This window comes from Denticeps clupeoides, chromosome 7, assembly GCF_900700375.1.
Source record: "Denticeps clupeoides chromosome 7, fDenClu1.1, whole genome shotgun sequence".
In the NCBI taxonomy this organism is placed as follows: domain Eukaryota; kingdom Metazoa; phylum Chordata; class Actinopteri; order Clupeiformes; family Denticipitidae; genus Denticeps; species Denticeps clupeoides.
In genome coordinates, this window is record NC_041713.1 from 22,156,091 (window position 1) to 22,177,851 (window position 21,761).

Genomic DNA, 21,761 nt, shown 5'->3' on the forward strand with positions numbered 1-21,761 from the left:
AGAAAAGCCTTTTTAAAACTTTCTGTCAAATGTAATTTTAAAAGAATGCAATTTCTGGTGAGGAATAAATAAGGACACCCCCACATTTTATCCCACTTAAAATGGTTAAAATCCCACACAGCTGTATCACGTCAGGTGCATATGATCGTTACATCATCATTACCCAGCATTGTGAAGGAGCCCTGGCCTGGTTAAACCTCAGATTAGTTTGGTGTGCTCCTGACTGTTGAAGTAAGGGATTTGGTAAGGGATTTAAAAAGATCTCAAAAGAATTTGACATCAGCCATTCCACCATCCAAAAAATAGTTTACAAGTGGAGTGCATGACTACTATCAGAAAGAGACTACACAAGTTTGACGTTCATGGGAGGTGTGTAAGGAGGAAACCTTTGCTCTCCAAGAGAAACATTAAGGCCAGACTGAAGTTTGCCAGAGCGAACGTAGACAAAGACAATTACTTCTGGAATAATGTTCTTTGGACAGATGAGTCTAAAATTGAATTATTTGGACACCAGAACAGAATACATGTTTGGTGTAAACCAAATACAGCCTTCCAAGAAAAGAACCTCATACCAACTGTGAAGCATGGAGGTGGCAGTATCTTGGTTTGGGGATGCTTTGCTGCAGCAGGACCTGACCAGTTCACCATCATAGAATACATCATGAATTCTACTGTGTATCAGAGGGGGCGTGAAGAACATGTGAAACCATCTGCAAAAAAATTAAAGCTGAAGTGGAATTGGATATTTCAACATGACAATGACCCAAAGCATACCAGCAAATCCACCAAGGACTGGCTAAAAACTAAGAAGTGGAGAGTCCTGGAACGGCCAAGTCAAAGCCCTGATCTTAGTCCCATCGAGATGCTGTGTGGTGACTTGAAACGTGCCAGAAAACCCTCAAACACGTTGAGGAGTGTGGCAAACTTTCTTCTGATCGATGGTAAAAGGCTACCAAAGGCGTGTTACCTTGTGTCGGACACCACTTATCATGAGCGGGCAGGGAAACTTTCCGTTAAATTCAACAGAAACACAGTTTCTACGACAAAAAAACACTGGAGTATTTGTGTTGTATTTAAGACTTTTGTGGCAATTAATTTTTGGAAACATGTTTTTGCGATTCCTTTTCAGAGACCACATCAATGCATGAAAGTAGCGCAATGCTGTCAACATTAAATCAAACTCTCAGTTCAAACATCAATTGATGTGACTGGCTGTAAGCTTTGGAGACATTTGATTGGCTACCTTTAAAAAAAAAAAAAAGAATTTGTGCATCAAAAATCCACAAATAAATGTAAGGATATTCCCAAATATATATGGTGGTTTGTAAATGTAGGTTTGTCGGTTTGTGAATAAATTATATCCGCACTGACATTTGTGTATCATGTCATTTTTTTTTTTGAGAAATGCATTTGTGAATGGTGTTAGATTTATTTGTAAGTCATAAATTACAATCTTGTTACATTTGTTGCTGAATCAAGAAATATGGTGAATTGTGCGATATTTATTTGTGAATAAATTAGCTCTTCTTGGTTGTGTATCCCCGCACAGTGATGAATGATCAAAGAATGCAAAAGGTTCAGACATAATGCTTTATTTTTGCGCATTCCCGGAAATAATTATTTAAATAAAAACGACAAAATCAACATACTGCATCATAGGTAAAAAGTTGAAAGTCCACCAATGTGTCGTTTGGACATTGGTCGCTTTTTGTCTTTCCGTCAATAGTCATGAAAGAGTGGTTGTAAATTGCACTTGTTGGCTTCAGACAAAACTTTCCTCCATGTTGGAGCAGAGCAGGAAGGAGTCGACCAGCCGCGGTCTGATGAGCTGCTGGTGGTCTGACGCCTCAATGCTGTCCGGACATCCTGCCGCGAGTCTCCTTAGAGCAGCCTGCAGCGCATAGATGCATGGACACACACAAATCCATACACATACACACATCACTCAGGTTCCAGCAATAAAACTTTACACAAACTGTTAACTTTGCTCCCAATGTAGTGTATACACACACACACACACACACAGCAGAAATGCACACACAAGAGTAGATGTGGTGTAGTAGGTTTGATAAAGGGCCCTCCAGGTTACTTTGGCTTGGGGCCTTAAAAGTGCTTTGAAACGGTTCTGCGAACACACAGGGACACACACACACACTCACACAGACTCAATCGCACAGGTGTGGGAACCTACCAGACAGGCAACCAGAACTGAGTCACTGTTGTTCCTCTCGGCTGGGGAGCGGCACAGTTCAATGAGTCGAGGGATGGCTGCAGGGACATTTTAACATAAATCAGTATGAAGACCAGTCAGTCAGGTGTTAACATCAAACATCAGTCAGTAGCAGTTCTGAAAAGCTGTACAGGTTTATTAGAGCACCGTGGACATGGGTGCTCAAGACTGACTCACACACATGCACACACACTTTTTCATATTTTGTGTTTTTTTTTTTTTTTACTTTTTTTTTTTGTGTTAAATGTTACTCTTGCTCTGCCTGTGTCCCCTGTTTGCACTTTATGTAGCCCAGTCTGTATGTACTGTACATGTGCACTTTATGTATATATGTAACTTCACTATGTACTGTCTAACATGTATATAGCTGAAATAACAATGAAGCTCAACTTGAACTTGAACTTGGAAGTTCAAGAAAGTTACTTCCTCACATTTTTTCAACAGTTTTATTATTGAATTCTATAATCTTGAGCTGAATATGTTCTATATTTTGTTATGTGATTGTTATATAAAAAGTGTTCTTTCATTCTCTCCAAATGGAGTATGAATCACAACAGGATTTACTACATGGGCATATGGTGACATTCTCAGTGGCACCACATCTTCGGGGGGCATCTAGCAAATGTTTATCCCACTGTCCAGATCAACAGAGATCAGATGCATCTAAATGGATTGAGCAGTTTAAAGCAGTTCAACTTTTTCTGTCATTCTCCACTTTGGAAAAGGGGTCCACCTGTCCCCCCATGATATGACTCAGTTGATGTCAGTTGCTTGTGACTGCTGCAATGCTGCTTTAACCACAACGTAATGCCTTTCAACTATATATTTTTGGATAAACACAGCTGTTTCTTATATTGTACGTGTGTGTTGCAGTACGAGTGTCAAGTTATGCATGTGTACAGTGTTTACACGTGTGACTCTTTTACCGTGCAGCTGTACAGCAGTCTGGGCCACATCCGGATCTCTACTGAGACGAGCCAGAGTCACCGCAGCCTTCTGCTGCACGCGCTCACATGCCGCCACCTCGGACAGGCTGGATGAGGACGGCTTCTCATCCAGCAGGAGAAGGAGCCTTTCCACCCCTGCACTCACACACACAAACACATCAATATTTACACACTGAGCCCATTTATTTAACACTGCACAGACATAATGCCAGTTTTAAATACTGTACAAATGTACAGATGTATACTCATTATGGCAATTTTTTTTAATCCAAATACATATACATACAAAATCAAATATTTCTTCTTGTTTTTTAAACATCATACACTCCCTTTACTATGACAAGGGGCCAAGTGCAACTTTCCTCCTTTTTGTGTTTATTTGTGCTTACCAGTATAATGATAATAAAATGTATGTTTAGTACTAAAAAAAAAAGCATACCTACCTGTCATGCCAGACTAATGGCATTTAATATTTATCCGAACACAAAAAAAGGAAAGAAGCCTGGCATAGGAGCCTACAACACATACTAAAGAGAATCATTCAGGGAATATCTGAAGCATTTTGAAAAAAAAACTGAAAACATTTCTCCAGACAAGAAAAGACAGTGATGTGGTACCACCTAGTGGTACGTTACACTGCCAACAGTAGGACTGACATCAAGATGCTGCTGTTACACTGTGAATTTCATTTGGGTTTTACAATACTTTACTTTACTATACAAAAAACAAATAAAACACTTGTCATGAAGGCTATACTTTGAATGCGGTGACCATAGACATAGAATTAGATAGATACCACATCTGCAAACAATAAACCTGCAACAGGCGGGATGTCGCTGCATTCATTGATGAACTTACAGCCAACTGCCAACATCAGCCAACATGAAGACTAATTGATTGATTGATTGAGTGACTGATTGATTGATCATAGACAAGCAATTAAACATATACACATGCGACACCAGAGCCGGCGCGTGGCATAGGCAGCATGGGCGCCACCCATCCAAGGCACCACAAACGGAGGAAGAAAAAAACATTCAACTATTCTTTAGACTAGTTGGGATTAATGGGTCTTAATATGAAAAGAACAAACCAACATAGAACAAGCCCCCACCCCCCACGTCTCAGACTGCGCATATATGACGCGCTCAAAAGTTTGGTCATAATTAGGTGTTTAGTTTCTTGTATTTTATCCCATATCCAGGAACACACTCAGGGAAGAATTCGGTCTTACCACCAGGGGGCGCTATCACTGGAAGCGGGAATTGGCGTTAACTCTCGCGGTATTTTCTTTAGATAAAGAAATGCCTGCACGAGCGAACGACACTAATGATTCCTGCCTGTGCTTTCTCTGTTATATACAGGTTAGTATAGTACCCCACTATTTCTAAATACACCCATTGGGTATAATAGAGAAATTACTCATAAGAGCTGTCGGAAAACGCGACAGGTATCACGTGGTTCGGAGTTAGTAAAAGTGTAAGACACGTGTAGTTCAGTGAAATGGTGGCCGCGCCATGCGAGGTTGATTGAGTGTATTATTTATGTGTATGTGTCCACATGTTAAGACCACTGATGTGCTGTGGGGTGGGAAAATGGTTTTTGAAAGTAATTAAAAAGGGTGGTAGTAGCCTAGTGGGTAACACACTCGCCTATGAACCAGAAGACCCAGGTTCAAACCCCACTTACTACCATTGTGTCCCTGAGCAAGACACTTAACCCTAAGTTGCTCCAGGGGGACACTGTCCCTGTAACTACTGATTGTAAGTTGCTCTGGATAAGGGCGTCTGATAAATGGCGTAAATGTAATTATTGCATTTATGTTAAGTAAAACTTGTTTTGTACTATTATGAAAATGGTTGTTCAATGGGCTGAAAGCACAAGTATGTGGGTTGATTCTGTAAAAGTGATAGCAGATATTGAACGAATGTAATATTCGAATGTGTATTCCTGTTGAGATTAACCTGTGAGAAGACTGAAAACGTAATGTAATTCAGGAAATGAGAATATGTAAATTGTTTGTAAAGTTGAGTGTAAAATCTAGTTTTCTTTAGATAAAGAAATGCCTGCACGAGCGAACGACACTAATGATTCCTGCCTGTGTTTTCTCTGTTAAATACAGAAACCGCAGACACAAATACACTTTTTTTTAAAATCTGTCACAGTCCCGGGGCGCTGGGATCTGTAACACATAATAGCGCCTTACCATGGAACAAGCGCATCTCCCCTGAGTCATAAAGCCTGTCATCTACCAGCCAATCAGAAAATAGCTGTATTATATCTAGGTATTATATCTTGGGGCAGTGGTGGCCTAGCGGTTAAGGAAGCGCACCGTAATCAGAAGGTTGCCAGTTCGAATCTCGATCCGCCAAGGTGCCACTGAGCAAAGCACCGTCCCCACACACTGCTCCCCGGGCTGCCCACTGCTCTCTCAGGGTGATGGGTTAAATGCAGAGGACAAATTTCACAGTGTGCATCGTGTGCTGTGCTGCTGTGTATCACAAGTGACAACATTTACATTTATGGCATTTGGCAGACGCCAAATCCAGAGCGACTTACAACGTGCTTTCAAGTTACCATCGATGAAGAGATCAATTCCGGTTCACTAGGACCCCAACTATGAATACATCTATTTAATTCACTCTGTTGTAGATTCTGTACACAAAGTTCGACAAGAAGAAAATTACAATTTAATCTAAATATTCTTTAAAGAGGAAGGTCTTGAGCTGTTGTTTGAAGGTGCTCGGTGACTGAGCTGTTCTGACCTCGAGGGGAAGTTCATTCCACCACCGAGGGGCCAAGACGGAGAAGAGTCTAGATGAATGTTTTCCTTTTACCTTCAGAGATGGGGGGACCAGGCGAGCAGTACTGGAGGCTCGGAGTAAACGAGGTGCAGTGCGAGGTGTAATAAGGGCTGTGAGGTAGGATGGTGCTGCTCCATGTTTGGCTTTGTAGGCCAGCATCAGTATTTTGAACCTGATGCGTGCAGCTACTGGGAGCCAGTGGAGGGAACGTAGCAGAGGGGTGGTATGGGAGAATTTGGGAAGGTTGAAGATCAGTCGTGCTGCTGCATTTTGTATGAGTTGAAGAGGTCGGATGGTACATAGTGGTAGACCAGCTAGAAGGGAGTTGCAGTAGTCCAGTCGTGAGATTACTAAGGACTGAACCAGTAGTTGGGTGGCCTGGGTTGACAGATAAGGGCGGATTCATCTGATATTGTAGAGAAGGAATCTACATGAGCGGGAAAGATTGCTGATGTGAGTTGAGAAGGAGAGATGGTTGTCTATTGTTACGCCAAGGTTGCGGGCTGTTGCAGAAGGAGAGAGCTGCGAGTTGTCTAGGTAAATAGCAAGATCCTGATGTGGTGAAGAATCTGCTGGAATGAATATTAGTTCAGTTTTGGTGGTATTGAGTTGGAGGTGATGGGCTGCCATCCAAGACGAGATGTCTGTTAGACATGCAGAGATTTTGGAAGCAGCATGAAGATCAGAGGGAGGAAAGGAGAAGAGGAGTTGTGTGTCGTCAGCATAGCAGTGGTAGGATAATCCATGTGAGGAAATGACCTCACCAAGTGATCTCGTGTAGAGGGAGAAAAGGAGAGGACCTAGCACCGAGCCTTGAGGGACACCAGTGGAGAGTCTACGTGTGGTAGAGGTGGATCCTTTCCAAGTCACTTGGTAAGATCGCTCATCAAGGTAGGAAGCAAACCACTGCCATGCTGAGCCCCGAATTCCAAGCCTCTTCAGGATTGACAAGAGAGTCTTGTGGTTAACGGTGTCAAATGCTGCAGATAGGTCGAGGAGAATAAGAACTGATGACAGTTTTGTCAATCTGGCTGCATGTAGCTGCTCGGTAACCGCCAAAAGGGCAGTCTCGGTGGAATGAGCTGTTCTGAAGCCAGACTGGTTAGGATCCAGGAGGTTGTTCTGTGATAAATGGAGTGATAGCTGGTTGTAGACACAGCGCTCAAGGATTTTGGATAGAAATGAGAGGAGGGAAACTGGTCTGTAATTGTTAATGTCTGTAGGATCAGCAGTGGGTTTCTTTAGGATTGGAAGAACCCTGGCTGTTTTGAAGGCGGATGGTACATGGCCAGATGAGATTGAGCTGTTTATGATATAAGAAATGAAAGGGATGAGGTCAGGGGAGATAGTTTGAAACATTGCAGAAGGTATTGGATCTAGTGGACAGGTGGTTGGGTTGCCTGTGGATATAATCTGAATGATTTCATCAGATGTGATTTTAGAAAATTGATTTAGAGTAGTTGTCGAATTTTCAGAAGGAAGAGTAGGATTAGTGGTGGAGAATGTCTCACAGATTTTTTCAATCTTCCCTGTGAAGAAGTTGGCAAAATCATCAGCTGTTAATGAAGTTGGGGCAGGGGGAGTCGGAGGGTTGAGTCGGGATAAGAAGATGTTGTGGAGTTTTTGAGGGTTGTGGGCAGAGGCTTCTAGTTTTGCTTTGTAGAAAGCAGTTTTAGCAGTAGTGAGGTTAGTAGAAAATTTGCGCAGAAGATTCTGGTAATCCAGTAGGTCTGAGTCAAGTTGAGATTTCTTGTATTTTCTCTCCGCTGCTCGAAGAACTCTTCGATTGCTACGCAATGTATCGGAGAGCCAGGGCGCAGGGGGAGAAGTCCTTTTGGGTTTAGTTGATATAGGACAGAGTTGATCAATGGAAAGGGAAAGTGAGGAGAGGAGAGAGTTAGTAGCGGTCTCTAGTGGTAAGGAGAGGAATGAGTCAGAGGTTGGGAGATGTGAAAGAATGCAGGAGGATACAGATGAAGGTGAGACAGTGTGAAGGTTTTGTCTAATGAAGGATGGACGGGGGACAGTTGTGGATCCTGTAGGTACAGTGAGTGTAAAGGTCAGGAAGTGGTGGTCAGAGATGTGAAGGGGAGTGGAAGAAAGGTCAGAAGTTGGAGAAGGACGACTGAAGAGCAGGTCCTGTGATGCAAAGTGGCGCTACGTAAAAAGTCTTGCCTAGGCCTCCAAATTCGCCAGGACTGGCCTTGTGCAACTCACACTTAAGAGTAATTATGAGAGTAATTATTCACATTTTAAATAATGTGTGACATTATTATCTTCACTGTCATAAACAATAGCAAAGCACTTTTGTAACGGACAGATATTGTGCATTACGCAAAGAGAATGTGGGTGGTTTTAAGTCTTAAGCGGTAAGTGCAGCAAAATAACCGATTTACAGGGACTTCATTCAAATTCCCCTCCTCTCTCACAAGCTCATTTACGTATGCACACCCCCCAAAAAAAAAAAAAAAAAAATATTTAATCCACCGAGTGGAATCAGTGGAGTTGAAGTATGAAAAGTCACAGGCACCACAATGGGTCGAGGTAAAAATGACTACATGCACATGCTTGTAGGAGTATGGCTCTTCTGAGATATAAATAAACTCCATGATGCAGCATGACCTCAACGGGTCTCTGAGTGAAGCAGGAATGTTGAATTTTAAGGCAGATACCTTTTTCCTGGAGGACCTCAGAGACAGCCTGTTCCAGCACTGACAGATTTGCCATGATGGTCACCACCTATATAACACAAAAAAGGCAAAGAGTCATGGCTTCCAGCTTTGCTAATGAAAACTTGTTTTTGTGAAGAAGAATCCACGTTAGCTGGATTGGTGCAAAAAAAAAAAATCCCTTGAAATTTCTATTTGAATTAGAAATCAAGCATGAGATTCATTTGAATCATTATTTAAGTTCCTAGAGATTCATAAGCAGCTTCTGCAAAATGAAATTATGCATTTCTTTCTTTCTTTGAATAAAAGGTACAGTGTCAGCAGCCGGGTAGATTTAAATAAATGTAGGACGACACAGAATAAAACGCTGAAGAGGATTCTCCTGTACAGTATGTTTGTTAGTTGGTGTGTGTGTGTGTGTGAGAGTTTACCTGGTCTTTAGAGTAAGGCGTGTCCACTCTCTGCCGGTCTCTGCAGGCCTGTAGCAGTATGTGGATGGCGTTTAGCTGCAGCAGCATCTCGCAGGCCATGCTGTCGAAGAAGGTGATGTTAGCCAGCGCTGCAGAGGCGAGCAGGAAGACCTCCCCACAGGACGCACTCTCACACAGCTCTGAGAGAACATATACATGCACACACACACACATACCATGAAGACACACAAACAGCCATATGTCACAGATACTGTGTGTGCACACTGATGACCTTGAATCTCCAAACTCATCATGGTATCAGTAAATTAAGGAATTTCAGATTTAATATATTCAGATATTTGGATATATTAAATAATTGTATTATTTAGATTCAATAGACAATCTAATACATAACAATAAATAATTAAATACACGTTATATTATGTTCTCAGAACAATGCTTTTTACACTTTCGAAGTATTGAATTTCAATTTTGTCATATGTTAAATAGGGACAATAGGAGCTTTAGGGAAAAGGGGCAGGAAAGAGGGATTGATTAGTTCAAGGGGAAAAGGAACTAGTTAATAAAGACACTTTAGTTTTATTTAGTTGTAACCTGTTGAGTTTTTGGTTGAGTAAAACAGTTCTAAGATTTGAAATGAAACATTAAATTGCGCCATTAATATATTCAAATTTTCATCACAATTAAAATTCTCATTGAGATTTCCTCAACTATTTTCATTGGTTTAATAAAGCTTATATATTATACAATATGCGTATATAAAGGAAAGAGAAAATAAGATAATAAGACAACACTGATTCTAGCATGGCCAGTCGCTCTTATGACTGTAAAGGCGGTGGAGAAAACTTCAGATGTGCATGGCTTAAATAAAAAAATGGGCACAAGCTATACAAATGTATTAACAAGGTTTTAATGCAAGCGTTAATACCACAATAATGTGGTTTTATTTTATACAATTGGAACTATAAAATATTAATTTTAATTTAGACATAATTTATTATACATTATCATACATTATTGTTTGAAAAATTGTGAATTAAAACATTGCTGGGAAATGTTCTTGTCTGTAATAATTGTTAACCTTTTATCATTTTTGTACTTACAATAACGTTACTATAATTAACATGTGGTTAACTGCAGGCTTTACTGCATACTTACATCCATTAGTTAAAAGTGCTTCATGGGTTTTGTCTGGTTACATAAGGTTATTATGCATCTGCGTGTACCACATTTTGTGAACATTTTGTTAAATGGTGCCATGAGCTAAGTAGACCTCGATACATCCTCTGCAGAGGAAGGAATTAGCTTTATAACTTAGCTGTTATATAATCATCATATATCAGATTTAGTCCCTTAATTACTACAATAATGATAATGATACAATAATGATACAACAATGATACTTTAATAAGTTAATATTATTGTTGGGAAATGCCAGAATTAGTACATTTATATTTTACCTGTCTGAATACATCATTGCTAAAAAAATAAATGATACATTACGATCCAACAGTTACTCAGTACTTGAGTCATTTTATAACTACACACTTTTGTACTCTTACTTGAGTAATTTTTGGATGACTACTTTTTACTAGCACTGGCGAGGGCTCTTCACCCACACACCAGCCTTTTCTGGATAAGTTTAGATTCTGACCCCCTGTTGTGTCCTACTTGTTACATATAGGCCATGAGGCAAAAACGCACACACACACAGAGAGACAGGACAGCAGGAAAATCTCACTAATGAGGGCGGTGACAATGTCCTGCATGCTCTCCAGGAAACTGACGAGGTGCTGGGTGGAAGAGTGGTGGGGTGAGGTGATCTGGGCCACAACCGCTGCAGCCTCTGCCCGTGCAGCCTCCGCACAAGCCTCATCTGTCAGGATATCAGCCAGGCACAGGATGCCATCCACCTGAAAACACACACACTATAAATGGACAAACAAAAATGGAAATCTATCCTGAGCCCCACAGACCCCACCCCATTCCTATACACACACACACACACACGGTTGCTCATCTAGGTGGAGGGGCCTACACCCCACACCCATCTGTATCGTTCATGGTGTTTTACTACAGCACATCATTCCTTTTTGCTACAAACAGACTGCAAATTTGTTCAGGTCTGCAAATTGCCCAGATCTCAATGTAGAATGTGCCTTTATTTTAGTTTAGTTTAGTTCTCTACACACATGCAGTACTGTAAATGGCAAGCCTGATCAGCCTCTGTGTGTAACTGACCACATTGTCCACATGGTGGCACTGTTTAATTATAAATGCTGTAGGACGTAAGAACACACTCACATACACAGTCCACAAATTTACAATGTGTCCAAACTCGTCCGCAAGTAAATGTCATAATGAAATCACTTTAATTAACTTACACAAAAAAAGATGTTTGTACTTTAATGTGCAGTAATTACTGTTCCTAGTACATCTCATTAGGAAAACACAAAAGTGCAAAAATGCTTATATTTCAGGTGATTGGAGCCAGATTTCATTTAATTAGGATAAGAAGAGAAACATTTACAATAGCTACAGCTAAAAAAAAAAAACTACTACAAATTAATTTAAATAAAAGTAGCTGGCAGCAGTTTATCTTGAATATTGCTTGAAGCAGGCATGTTTCAGGTATTTCATGTTTTATCATTGCACAAACATGTTATGTAATAAATATTAACATCATACAGTTCTACATATTAAGACAATAAACAATTGCAATAGCAAATGTGACTGATATGACAAAGAGTGATGTCAAACGTCAAACAGACTGACGTCAAACAGTGGTGGTGCTTCAAAAGACTTTTTCTTTATGCAAAAGCACCAAACTCATGGGAAGTTTTGAGCAACTTTCCTCCATCTCTTTACTAACAGAACTCAGACGGAACCTGGCGCCGCTGTGCAAACCTCCATGCCTTTTCATTGTGATGTTTTTTTGTTTTTATTAAAGAACAAGCAGAAGATCATTTAACCAATAATGTTAATGTTAATCCGAGCACAAAGACAAAGGTTTCTCAGGGGCATTTAGGGGGTGTGGGAATGAGAGGGGATATGCTGGATTACAGGGTCTGCCTAAACGTGGAAAGATAAACGAATGTTGAGGGTGACAGTCGTCTCTCTCAGGCTGTGACACCTTCTCCTGAGGCATCGTCACGACTTCTCAGAACAAGGCACCTGTCTTCTCTTCCTGAGAGGCTCATGTCACTTTCTCCCCAGCTTATTCTTTTCATGCCACGACATGAAATTCATTTGCCATTAATTGCATAGGTGTCTTGAGTGGTAGACGTAAGATCAGGTTTGTATGTTTCTTTGCGTTTAAATATGAGACACGATACACACATTTTCTCAGACCATCATGGGAAGAGCGTATTCTGCATTAGCCCCTCGTTTAGGTCACCAGTTAATCGCCACTACGCGGCCCTTACCGATGGGCGCTTGTTTGTGTGGGATGTGCGCACGTCCCGCAGATGAATGAATAACGTCATCAATTAAGCGGGCATGAAAGGCGTGTGTACCGTACCTTCTCCAGCTGGTTAATGCCTTCCTCCACGCAGCAGATAGAGGCCACAGTTCGGAGGGCGTGGGCATAGAGGGAGCTGAAGCAATCCTGCCTGCAGATCTTAAACAGAGCCACCACCCCACCTTCCTGTCACACACACACAGACACACAAGAGACCAACTTACTCACATGCTTTTTTTGTATTTATTAATGTATGTTTTACAATGCACAATATTCCTTGTGATGGCTGGATTACTGTGATTTTGGATTGTGTGTTTGGAAGATTACAGAGACATAAAATGAATGTTTTGAGTATTGCTTGAGTATCGTTATGAGTATTTAGCAGTAGTTTCGTTGAAATGATTGCATTATTTTATTTCTCAGGGAATATTATTAACGTCTTTTTAGATTTTTGCTTTTTAGGCAGGCACGAATGGCCTGAAACAGACTATAGTGATTATGATACAGTCATTATGGCTTATGGTCAACCTTTCAATTAAAACAATGGGAATTTGTGATTTAAGGACAAAAATGGGCTTTGTTACATCCCTTGAGTAAAAGTATTCAACTTCTTTTGATCCTGGATACCAGTCATTTGAGGAAATTTTCACATGAGCATCATAGGCATGGATATAAAGGATATCAACATGCAGAGGAGCTGTAGTGCTGAAGAGATCATGTTTATGCTGGACAGGGGGCATAGATTGATAAATATGACCTACAAGACAAGGTAACTACCACCATTATCCTATCAGGCTCCATTATCTCCACAGCATTCTTCACGGCCGGGCTGGAGAGGCTCTAAAATGGACCACCTCCAAATCCATAGCCCAAACAGTGGAGCAACAAGAGAGAAAGCACACACACTGACACACACACACACACAGGTTTACTGTGAAGAGCTTCAATTACACCTAAAATGTGTACTTAAGCATCCCCTCCATGTCCATACTCACAAAGACAAACACACACAGAATCACACGAACGCTCTGTCGCCATGTGACGCAAATGTTCAGTGATGCTGAGAAGATATACATGATTATGATTCAGACAGGCGATGGGGGTCAATAGCTGAACGCCGCAACTCGCCACTACAGAGCCACATGCAGAAAATAACATGAAGGTTTTTTGCAGTTGCAGGTCCACTCTGTGGAAGGCAGAACTGCTTCTATTTCTCTCTAGCTGATACATGTGGTAACTGCACTTGGGTTTTCAATTAAATATCTTCATGAGAATCATATCCAGAGCTGTTTGTTACAACAATTAGTTGACACAGAACTGGTTCTAATGGTTCTAATGAATTGGCTTGAGTTTTAACTCCTGTAGTAAAAGATACTGATGATAACTATTAATAATTAGTTTTTTTACATATTGAGAATTCCACGGTGCTGGAGGACATTTCTGTGTCCTCTCAAGAATAGGAGTGAATGTTAAATTAATGATCGGTGTGAAGATGAAAGTGTTTCAGCACAGGAATTGTGGGAGGGTGCCGGTCTGTGTGCTAAGAGCTGCCTGCACACTCCTGTACATTTCCATTTGGCAAGCATGCTATAATTATTCGAATGAACTTAAACAGTTTGTGATGAATGCTGACAGGCTGACAGGCTCTGTAATATTAGTCAATATATTTTTTGCATTGTCAAATCCATTTACTTTTAAAATAAAAATGTAAGCAGTGTTCACATTTAAGCCACATGACCCATGCAAGTCACAATTCCTGGTCAATTGGGACAAAATGTAAATGCAATTTGAAATCAGTGTACCAAAAGCATAACTCAGACCATACACAAGGAAGAACTATACACAAATTGAGTAAAAGTACAAAAGTATTTGACTTCAAATGTATGACAATAATAAAGTGTCAGAAGAATAACATTTACTATTTATTGTGGCTCTAACGTCATACAAATGCTTTTGTAACAGGACTCATACTGTCATGATACGGTCCAAAAGGGGCTACTCCGTGTCCGGAGTTTCATGTTGGTCCTGTGTTAATGTTTCCTGATCGTGTTCACCTGTGTATGATTGTATAAAGCTGCCCAGTTTGTGTATGTTCGCTGTCGTGATGTCTCCCCTGTCCTGTTCACCATTTATTAAACCCCTGTTTTGTGATGTGTGTGTGTGTGTGTGTGTGTGTGTGTGTGTATGTATGTATATATATATATATATATATATATATATATGTATACAGGGAGAGAGACAGAGAGAGAGAGAGAGAGAGTCAAAAGACCATGAAATAACAGGATTTGCAAGCAGCAAAACATTTTGGTTTAAATTTAATTCAATTTTAAGCTTGAAGGCAGTTAAATAAAAAAACACATGTCAGTGTTTTCAACATTTTTTGTTTGCACATGATTCCAAATGTTTCTGTATTATAGTGCATGGTGTATTAAATTTGTTTTTGTCAAACAGTCCGGATGCGGATTTTGTGCAGTACTGTGAATCCGTGCTGTTCTGGTGCTGTTGCTCAGTTATGAATCTTTGAAATAACCACAGTTGAATTGAGAATAAATATAAGAAATGAAAAGAAAATCCCAAGAACTTAACAAGAATCTGAAAGACACAGAGCATAACGTGATATAATGGTTTAACCTAATATCATTTCAGGAATGATGCATACAATTTGTGTTTGACCAGGCCAATGATTGGCAGAGACAGGTCGTGGTTATCCTGTCTCTCCAGGCTTTATGTTGGTTGGGCACTTAAGAACCTGCCATTGCCTGATGAATGCTGTGCTGTAATGAGACTGGACAGCATCGATCTGTTTTACTGAGAAAGTGGGGGGGTGGGGGTATAATCCCACATCCTTATCCATCTGAACTGCAAGTGAGTCCAGCCAATGATTACAGGGTCGCTGGTTTTGGGGTCTTTTCTGGCTGTCTGACAAAGAGGGACTGGTTGGAAGGTGGGTGGTAAGGCAAACACACGGCATAGCAGGGAGGACAGAGTGTTTATTTGTGTGTGTGTGTGTGTGTGTGTGTGTATGTCTACTGAGGAGTGTAGTCAGTTTATGGCCGCAATGCCACAATATTCTATTATGCAATACAATTACATTTACATTTACGGCATTTATCCAGAGCGAATTACAATTAGTAGTTACAGGGACAGTCCCCCCCTGGAGACACTCAGGGTTAAGTGTCTTGCTCAGGGACACAATGGTAGTAAGTGGGATTTGAACCTGGGTCTTCTGGTTCATAGGCGAGTGTGTTACCCACTAGGCTACTACCACCCTAATAAACTCAGATGTGCAGCTAATATATACAAGTCATAATCAGGTCACTTTTACAATGACTTGTTCATTGTAAAAGTGACCTGATTATGACTTGTATATATTAGCTGCACATCTGAGTGAAAGGGTTTCTTCCTATATACATCAAGATACCGGGGATAAGATAGGATACACTTTAGAATAGATTTAGACATTCCATCAGAACTCTTGGTGTGTTTTTGAATATCCAACTCATTAATTTGCAAATCTGATTATCTATTTGCACACTTGGCTTCGTAGCAGACATAGTCGAAAACTGTCCATAAAGGAGAGTTGCACTGATTACACATGAATATCAGAGGAATCAGAGGAGGCCTTGTGCTTTGCCTTGTAGGTGTGAGGGGATTTAAATGAATGGGCGCTTAAGAAATAATAACTCACCAACAAAACAGGCTCATTGGGTAGTTAGTTGTTGCATCATTGGGGCTGTAGAGTGGTTTGGGTGCTCTGTGTTTGGTGTGTGGAGTTTGGGATTGATGGTTCCACCTACCTATCCCCTCATAATCCTTCTACCCAGCCACCAGACGGAGGCCTTGTTAAGTAGCCGGAAGAGGATAGAGAAGAGAGTTTGGGAGTGTTGGAGCAAAGCTGGAGAGAGTGTGGTCAGTGTAGTGTTAGTTGTGGTTTTTGTGTAGCCTGTACATGGTCTCTCCTTTTGTGTGTGTGTTGTTCCTCCTGTCGGTTGTACAGTACTCTAGGTTTTGGCTGGTTGTTTCACTTCTCACTGTAAATATTAATATGCACAATATTTCACTCCAGTCTGGTGCGTGTGTATTCCCGCCTCACACATCCCTCTCCTCCGTTGTCACGTTTCCCAATCCCTAGACGGGGACATGACATTAGTTTTTCAGCTTCAAGTCAGAAAGCTAGCAGGTGTTTATTGCTGTTTATCCAGAAGACATACATGATGTTACATTAACAGACTTTATATTCTGTCCATTATAGTACAGTTGGTCTGATGCAATTTGCTAACATAATGAGTAGGGAAATTAGCAGAATCTGGAAAATTAACAAGATAGATTGTTTCATCAGACAGAATCACAAAATCCTAACAGCTCACCTTATATGAATCACCTCTCAGTTTAGATTTGAATTGCTACGAAGTTGCTTTACTTTTGGGCCTGAAAAATGCTTATTATCCAGGATTATTCTCCCAGAGGGGAAAGTGGCAGAAGAATGTTAAGTGAAATGTATATTCAGTTAAAAGATATTCACCTTCTGTTGGTGGACTGTATGCTCATGTTTAACAATACATGTGCTAATGTGCGTGTTGCAGCAGGTACAAAAAGTCCAGCAATGGAGCATCAATCTAAATACTGACAGACGCCAGAGACGGTTTGAGGACATTTCAAAAACACTTTATAGATACTTGAAGGCATTTAATCTATTGATATACACAAATTACAATTATTTGTGTTATATATATGGGTTATAACTTGTAGTAATAATCGGACAATAATGCCATTTAAATTGTGAATTATTTAATTATTTTTCATGTATAAATTTCAATATTTATTTATTTATTTATCATATTTTATATTTTTTATTTAGTTCATTTATTTGTTGCAGCTGATGGATTCAGTAAAATGGCAGAATGGTGGGGTGCAATAGGATGGCTGAATGTTGGAAAATGTCCACTCACTTTGGCAATAATGCTGCAGAGCTGTGGCCCATCCTCCGTCAGGGAAAGAAGGTTGCTGATGGCACTGCCAATGGTGTAGACACTGTCTGATGTTTCAATCTGTCTGATCAAAACCTATCTCACACACACACACACACACACACACACACACACACACACAGTATGGTTGACTATTCAATACTGTAGGCTTAAGCTGAGAAGCAGAACAGACAAATACCAAAAATAATGCTAGCTGGGGCAGTGGTGGCCTAGCAGGTAAGGAAGCGGACCCGTAATCAGAAGGTTGTGGATTCGAATCCAGAATCTTCAAGGTGCCACTGAGCAAAGCACTGTCCCCACACACTGCTCCCCAGGCGCCTGTCATGGCTGCCCACTGCTCACCATGGGTGATGGTTAAATACAGAGGACACATTCCGATGCAGTGTATCAAGGACAAGGACAATGGACAATGACTTCACTTTCACCTTTCTATTAGCTATTAAATAAACCAACACTGCCAATGTCCTCTCATGTCCAGTATTATGCATACGTTCGCAAAAATGCCTCTGTTGCATATTGGCTGGAACACATTTCAGTGCACACACACACTTGAAAGGAAAAATATGCTAAATCAGAAACTCGACCTTTAATTATCTATTTAAAATGTAGTTATAGCTTCAGTAAATCTGGCTTATACTAATAAATAAATGGCATGTCACACTTTTTTTTTCCATATGTGTTCATGTCTGGGTTCAGCATACCTGGATTTCATTGGCCAGGGCCATGTCAATCATTTGGCTGAATGAATCACTAACATCCGTGAGGATTTTGTGAATGGCTTCTTTCATGAACTTGAGGAAGTACTCATCTTCATTATTAAGGCACCTAGATCCATAGAGGATTATAAGAAGACATAGTTTTGAATTATTTATTTTATCCTTTTTTTTTTGTTTAGTTTAGTTCTAGTCACTAGACAGACCCACACTGAAAAAGTGAAAACATTTTTATTAATCTGTCACACCTAATATTTCATAATGTGAATAAACCAAACAAACCTGCTGTCAGTAGCATACTAGTAAAGTAAAAGTAAAAAACATAGCCATTTACTCTAAAGCATTAATTAGACAGCTTAATTTTAAAGATCAAACTAATATTTTTAACAACTGTCATGAGAAAAAACATATACAACAAGTAGTCTGTCACACCCAATATTTTAGCATTGTTAATGTGGATAAAGTAAAAAAGCATAGCAGTTTACTCTTAAGCATAAATTACACAGCTTAGTTTAAAAGGGCAAACAAAGTTTTCACTTTTTTCAGTGCAGTTGTACAAAGCCGGCACTGCATGCCATGACTCAGGTTCGCCAAAAGCACCTTTTTATCATGCATTCAGCATAAAACTTAAATCAAAGATATTTCTGGTCACATGGTCATCATACAAGCAGCATTTAATAACAGACAGAATTAGTAGCCTTTTCAATATATAAGCCATTGAAGTTTTAGAATTTTTGCACAGTAGTTTTTGTCACGTAATTTTTTTTTAATTGGCTAAATGTTTAACAAACAAATATATACACACACATACATATATGAATTCATAAAAACTAATGTGTATTACTTTTATTTTAAAGCTAAGTTGGTGTTCATTTTATTTGAAAGCTTTTTTTGAATCATATTTTTAAAAACCATATAAAGACCATTTCAGCTCAGATCTCATTACCGTTCAGTGATGGTGGTCAATTCTGTACACTTCTCCAACAGGGATGTCTCATACTAGAGAAGATATAGAAAATAAAGACAACTAAACTGTATTTTCTTTCAGCATGTCTTAAAAAACAGAATATCTCTGCACAATTTGATGCACAAACTGATTTCCATTCTTATTTGGTTTGATCAAGGTGATGATGGCTGACAGGTCAGGGTACTGATGCCATGCTCTTGGTATTCTAGTGTACCTTCCACAGTCTGAGGTGGTGGCAATTCAACAATTTCTAATGCCTTATATTAACACAACTATTCTCTATGATTGTGAAAAAGCGGCATAAAAACCTGAATACAAGAATAGCATTTTACATAATAATCTGCTATGCTTGTATTCAGGTTTTTATGCCGATGAAGCAAACTATGTTACTATTTATAGATTTCTATATTTTAAAACATGCACACAGATATGACACAGATCTATATCAAGGAAATGCAGAACTATAGATGCAACCATAGCATATCCTGGCAACTCAAATAAGACTGGTGATGTGAAACAGTATTGGTTTTATAGCGATAAGGCAATGTGAGCTCATGTCACTGTGGGATGAAATCATTAAAAGCCTCCCACGACCCCCTTTCCTCCAATCTCACACTCTTTTCATTTCAGCCATTTCATGGATTATTGATATCAGTGAGTCATTCTGTCATTTACAAGTTCAAGGTGCAAAGTGTTCTTTATTCAAGGATTAAATGCTTCATTAATTATGTTGTATGATTGTGTCGATGCTAATATTTAGTCAGTGCTCTGATGCACGTCTGTCTTTTTATGATCTGTTTATCTATCAGAAGTCCATAATAAGATTTTATTTGGATATCAGTCCATTCTGTTCTCACCTTGTGCATCTCTGGAGGTGTGTTTTGTACTGCACCATACTCATGCACCAGGGAGCGCACATGGCAGTTGGCACGCACAGCCGTGCTGTGGACACGCTGCCACTGGCCCTTCTCAAGACGCTGAAACATCTTCCCCAGCTCGGTGCTGACCACCAGTGCCCTCTTCAGGAGAGCCTGCAGGTTATCGCGGGTGATGTGGACACTCCCGGTGACAATAAACTCACCCTGGGCAGCGTCCTCGTCTACACCGATGGGTTTTGACTGCAGTACACACATGCACTCCACCTCTGTCATGTGACGCAGGTCCTCCATCCAGCGTTGCACAGAGTCCACCTGGATGGCATGCATTCTGCCCGCAGAAACATACAAGGCATACATGAACACACACATAAGTCACAAAAGCCATCAGACATGCATATTCACAAACACTCTCCTAGATTTGATCTTACAGTTATCTAATATACTCTCTAACAACGAAAACAAGCCTGGCATTCCCACAATCAATAAAATGTACTGCCAGGGTAAAGAGTCAATAGTTTTGATTAAATCACACCCTTGGTGAACTGCACTCTCTCAGGACCAGAGGTAATTTCCTCAATAATCTGGAGGGTTTAAGGGGATTCTTGCACTCCATAGATAGAAGCCTTCCGCCAAGATGGTGGTCCAGTGTTAGAGCAGACCTTCATGTGTTTACCTAGACCTCCCAGGTCTGTCTGGCTCTTTATTGTGGCTGTTTAGCAGCGCTGATTGAATTCATCATTTAATTATTACATTTCTCATGAGCTCAATTTACATTTACATTTACATTTACAGCATTTATCAGACGCCCTTATCCAGAGTGACTTACAATCAGTATTTACAGGGACAGTCCCCCCCTGGAGCAACTCAGGGTTAAGTGTCTTGCTCAGGGACACAATGGTAGTAAGTGGGGTTTGAACCTGGGTCTTCTGGTTCAGAGGCGAATGTGTTACCCACTAGGCTACTACCACCCTACCAATCACTGGCTCAGATTTGGAAAGTGAAGGGGGCATACATTTATACATTTAGGAGAGATCCTATGACTCTTGTTTGACCAACATGTGTCATGCCCATCTTAGAATGTAAATTGTACAAAAAAATTAAATTAAAATTCCCTAAACATGACCTGAAGGTCTTTTCTGTCCAAAATATTCATTTAGGGTTCACTTTCCTGCTCAGGGACACTGAGGATGTTGCATCAGTCATCTTCTTTAGCTGCATCTTTTAATAAAAATGATGCTTATAAGACTTATTGGTCAATAAAATAAGTCATATCGCCAATGGGGCCGGCAATACGCTGGGGTAAGAGGGGGCAGTGCCCCCTTAAACAAACGTCTGGCCTTCTTAAACCAGTGGAGTTGGGAAAGAAACCAATAGATTACCCACAAACTCAATATGGACAATATTTAGTACAGTAGCTCTGTTTTTATGCAGATTCCCAGCTAAACATCCAATCACTGTTAATATGCAAATGAGCTGCTGTCAAGTTTCTCAGCTGAACGTACACGGTACGATTTTACACTCGTCCAATAATCCATCCAGCCAGGCTGAATCGCAGCTTGGTCGTGCATCGTACAGTGCACATGATGTACGATCACCAATTCTCCCCACCCGACCAGGCCATGACCCGCAGTAAGAGTATCAAACCTGTTTATTCGCCCAAACCTGTTTTGTTGT

At 40.3% G+C, this 21,761-nt stretch overlaps 1 protein-coding gene across 3 annotated transcripts in view; it reads right to left on the reverse strand.

Moving 5' to 3' along the window:
• Positions 1-1,611: 1,611 nt before the first annotated feature.
• The window catches only part of insc (INSC spindle orientation adaptor protein), a 38,564-nt gene continuing 18,414 nt past the window's right edge, over positions 1,612-21,761 (reverse strand). For all 3 annotated transcript variants that reach the window (XM_028987726.1, XM_028987727.1, XM_028987728.1), the window contains 11 exons: positions 20,067-20,415; positions 19,189-19,241; positions 18,231-18,354; positions 17,491-17,604; positions 12,602-12,727; positions 10,823-10,994; positions 9,082-9,260; positions 8,654-8,720; positions 3,157-3,312; positions 2,192-2,268; positions 1,612-1,891 (listed from right to left, as the gene is read on the reverse strand). In XM_028987726.1, coding sequence (XP_028843559.1) covers positions 1,763-1,891; positions 2,192-2,268; positions 3,157-3,312; positions 8,654-8,720; positions 9,082-9,260; positions 10,823-10,994; positions 12,602-12,727; positions 17,491-17,604; positions 18,231-18,354; positions 19,189-19,241; positions 20,067-20,415 — 1,546 coding nt within the window. In that variant the 3' untranslated portion in view covers positions 1,612-1,762. The remainder of the gene's footprint in view (positions 1,892-2,191; positions 2,269-3,156; positions 3,313-8,653; positions 8,721-9,081; positions 9,261-10,822; positions 10,995-12,601; positions 12,728-17,490; positions 17,605-18,230; positions 18,355-19,188; positions 19,242-20,066; positions 20,416-21,761) is intronic.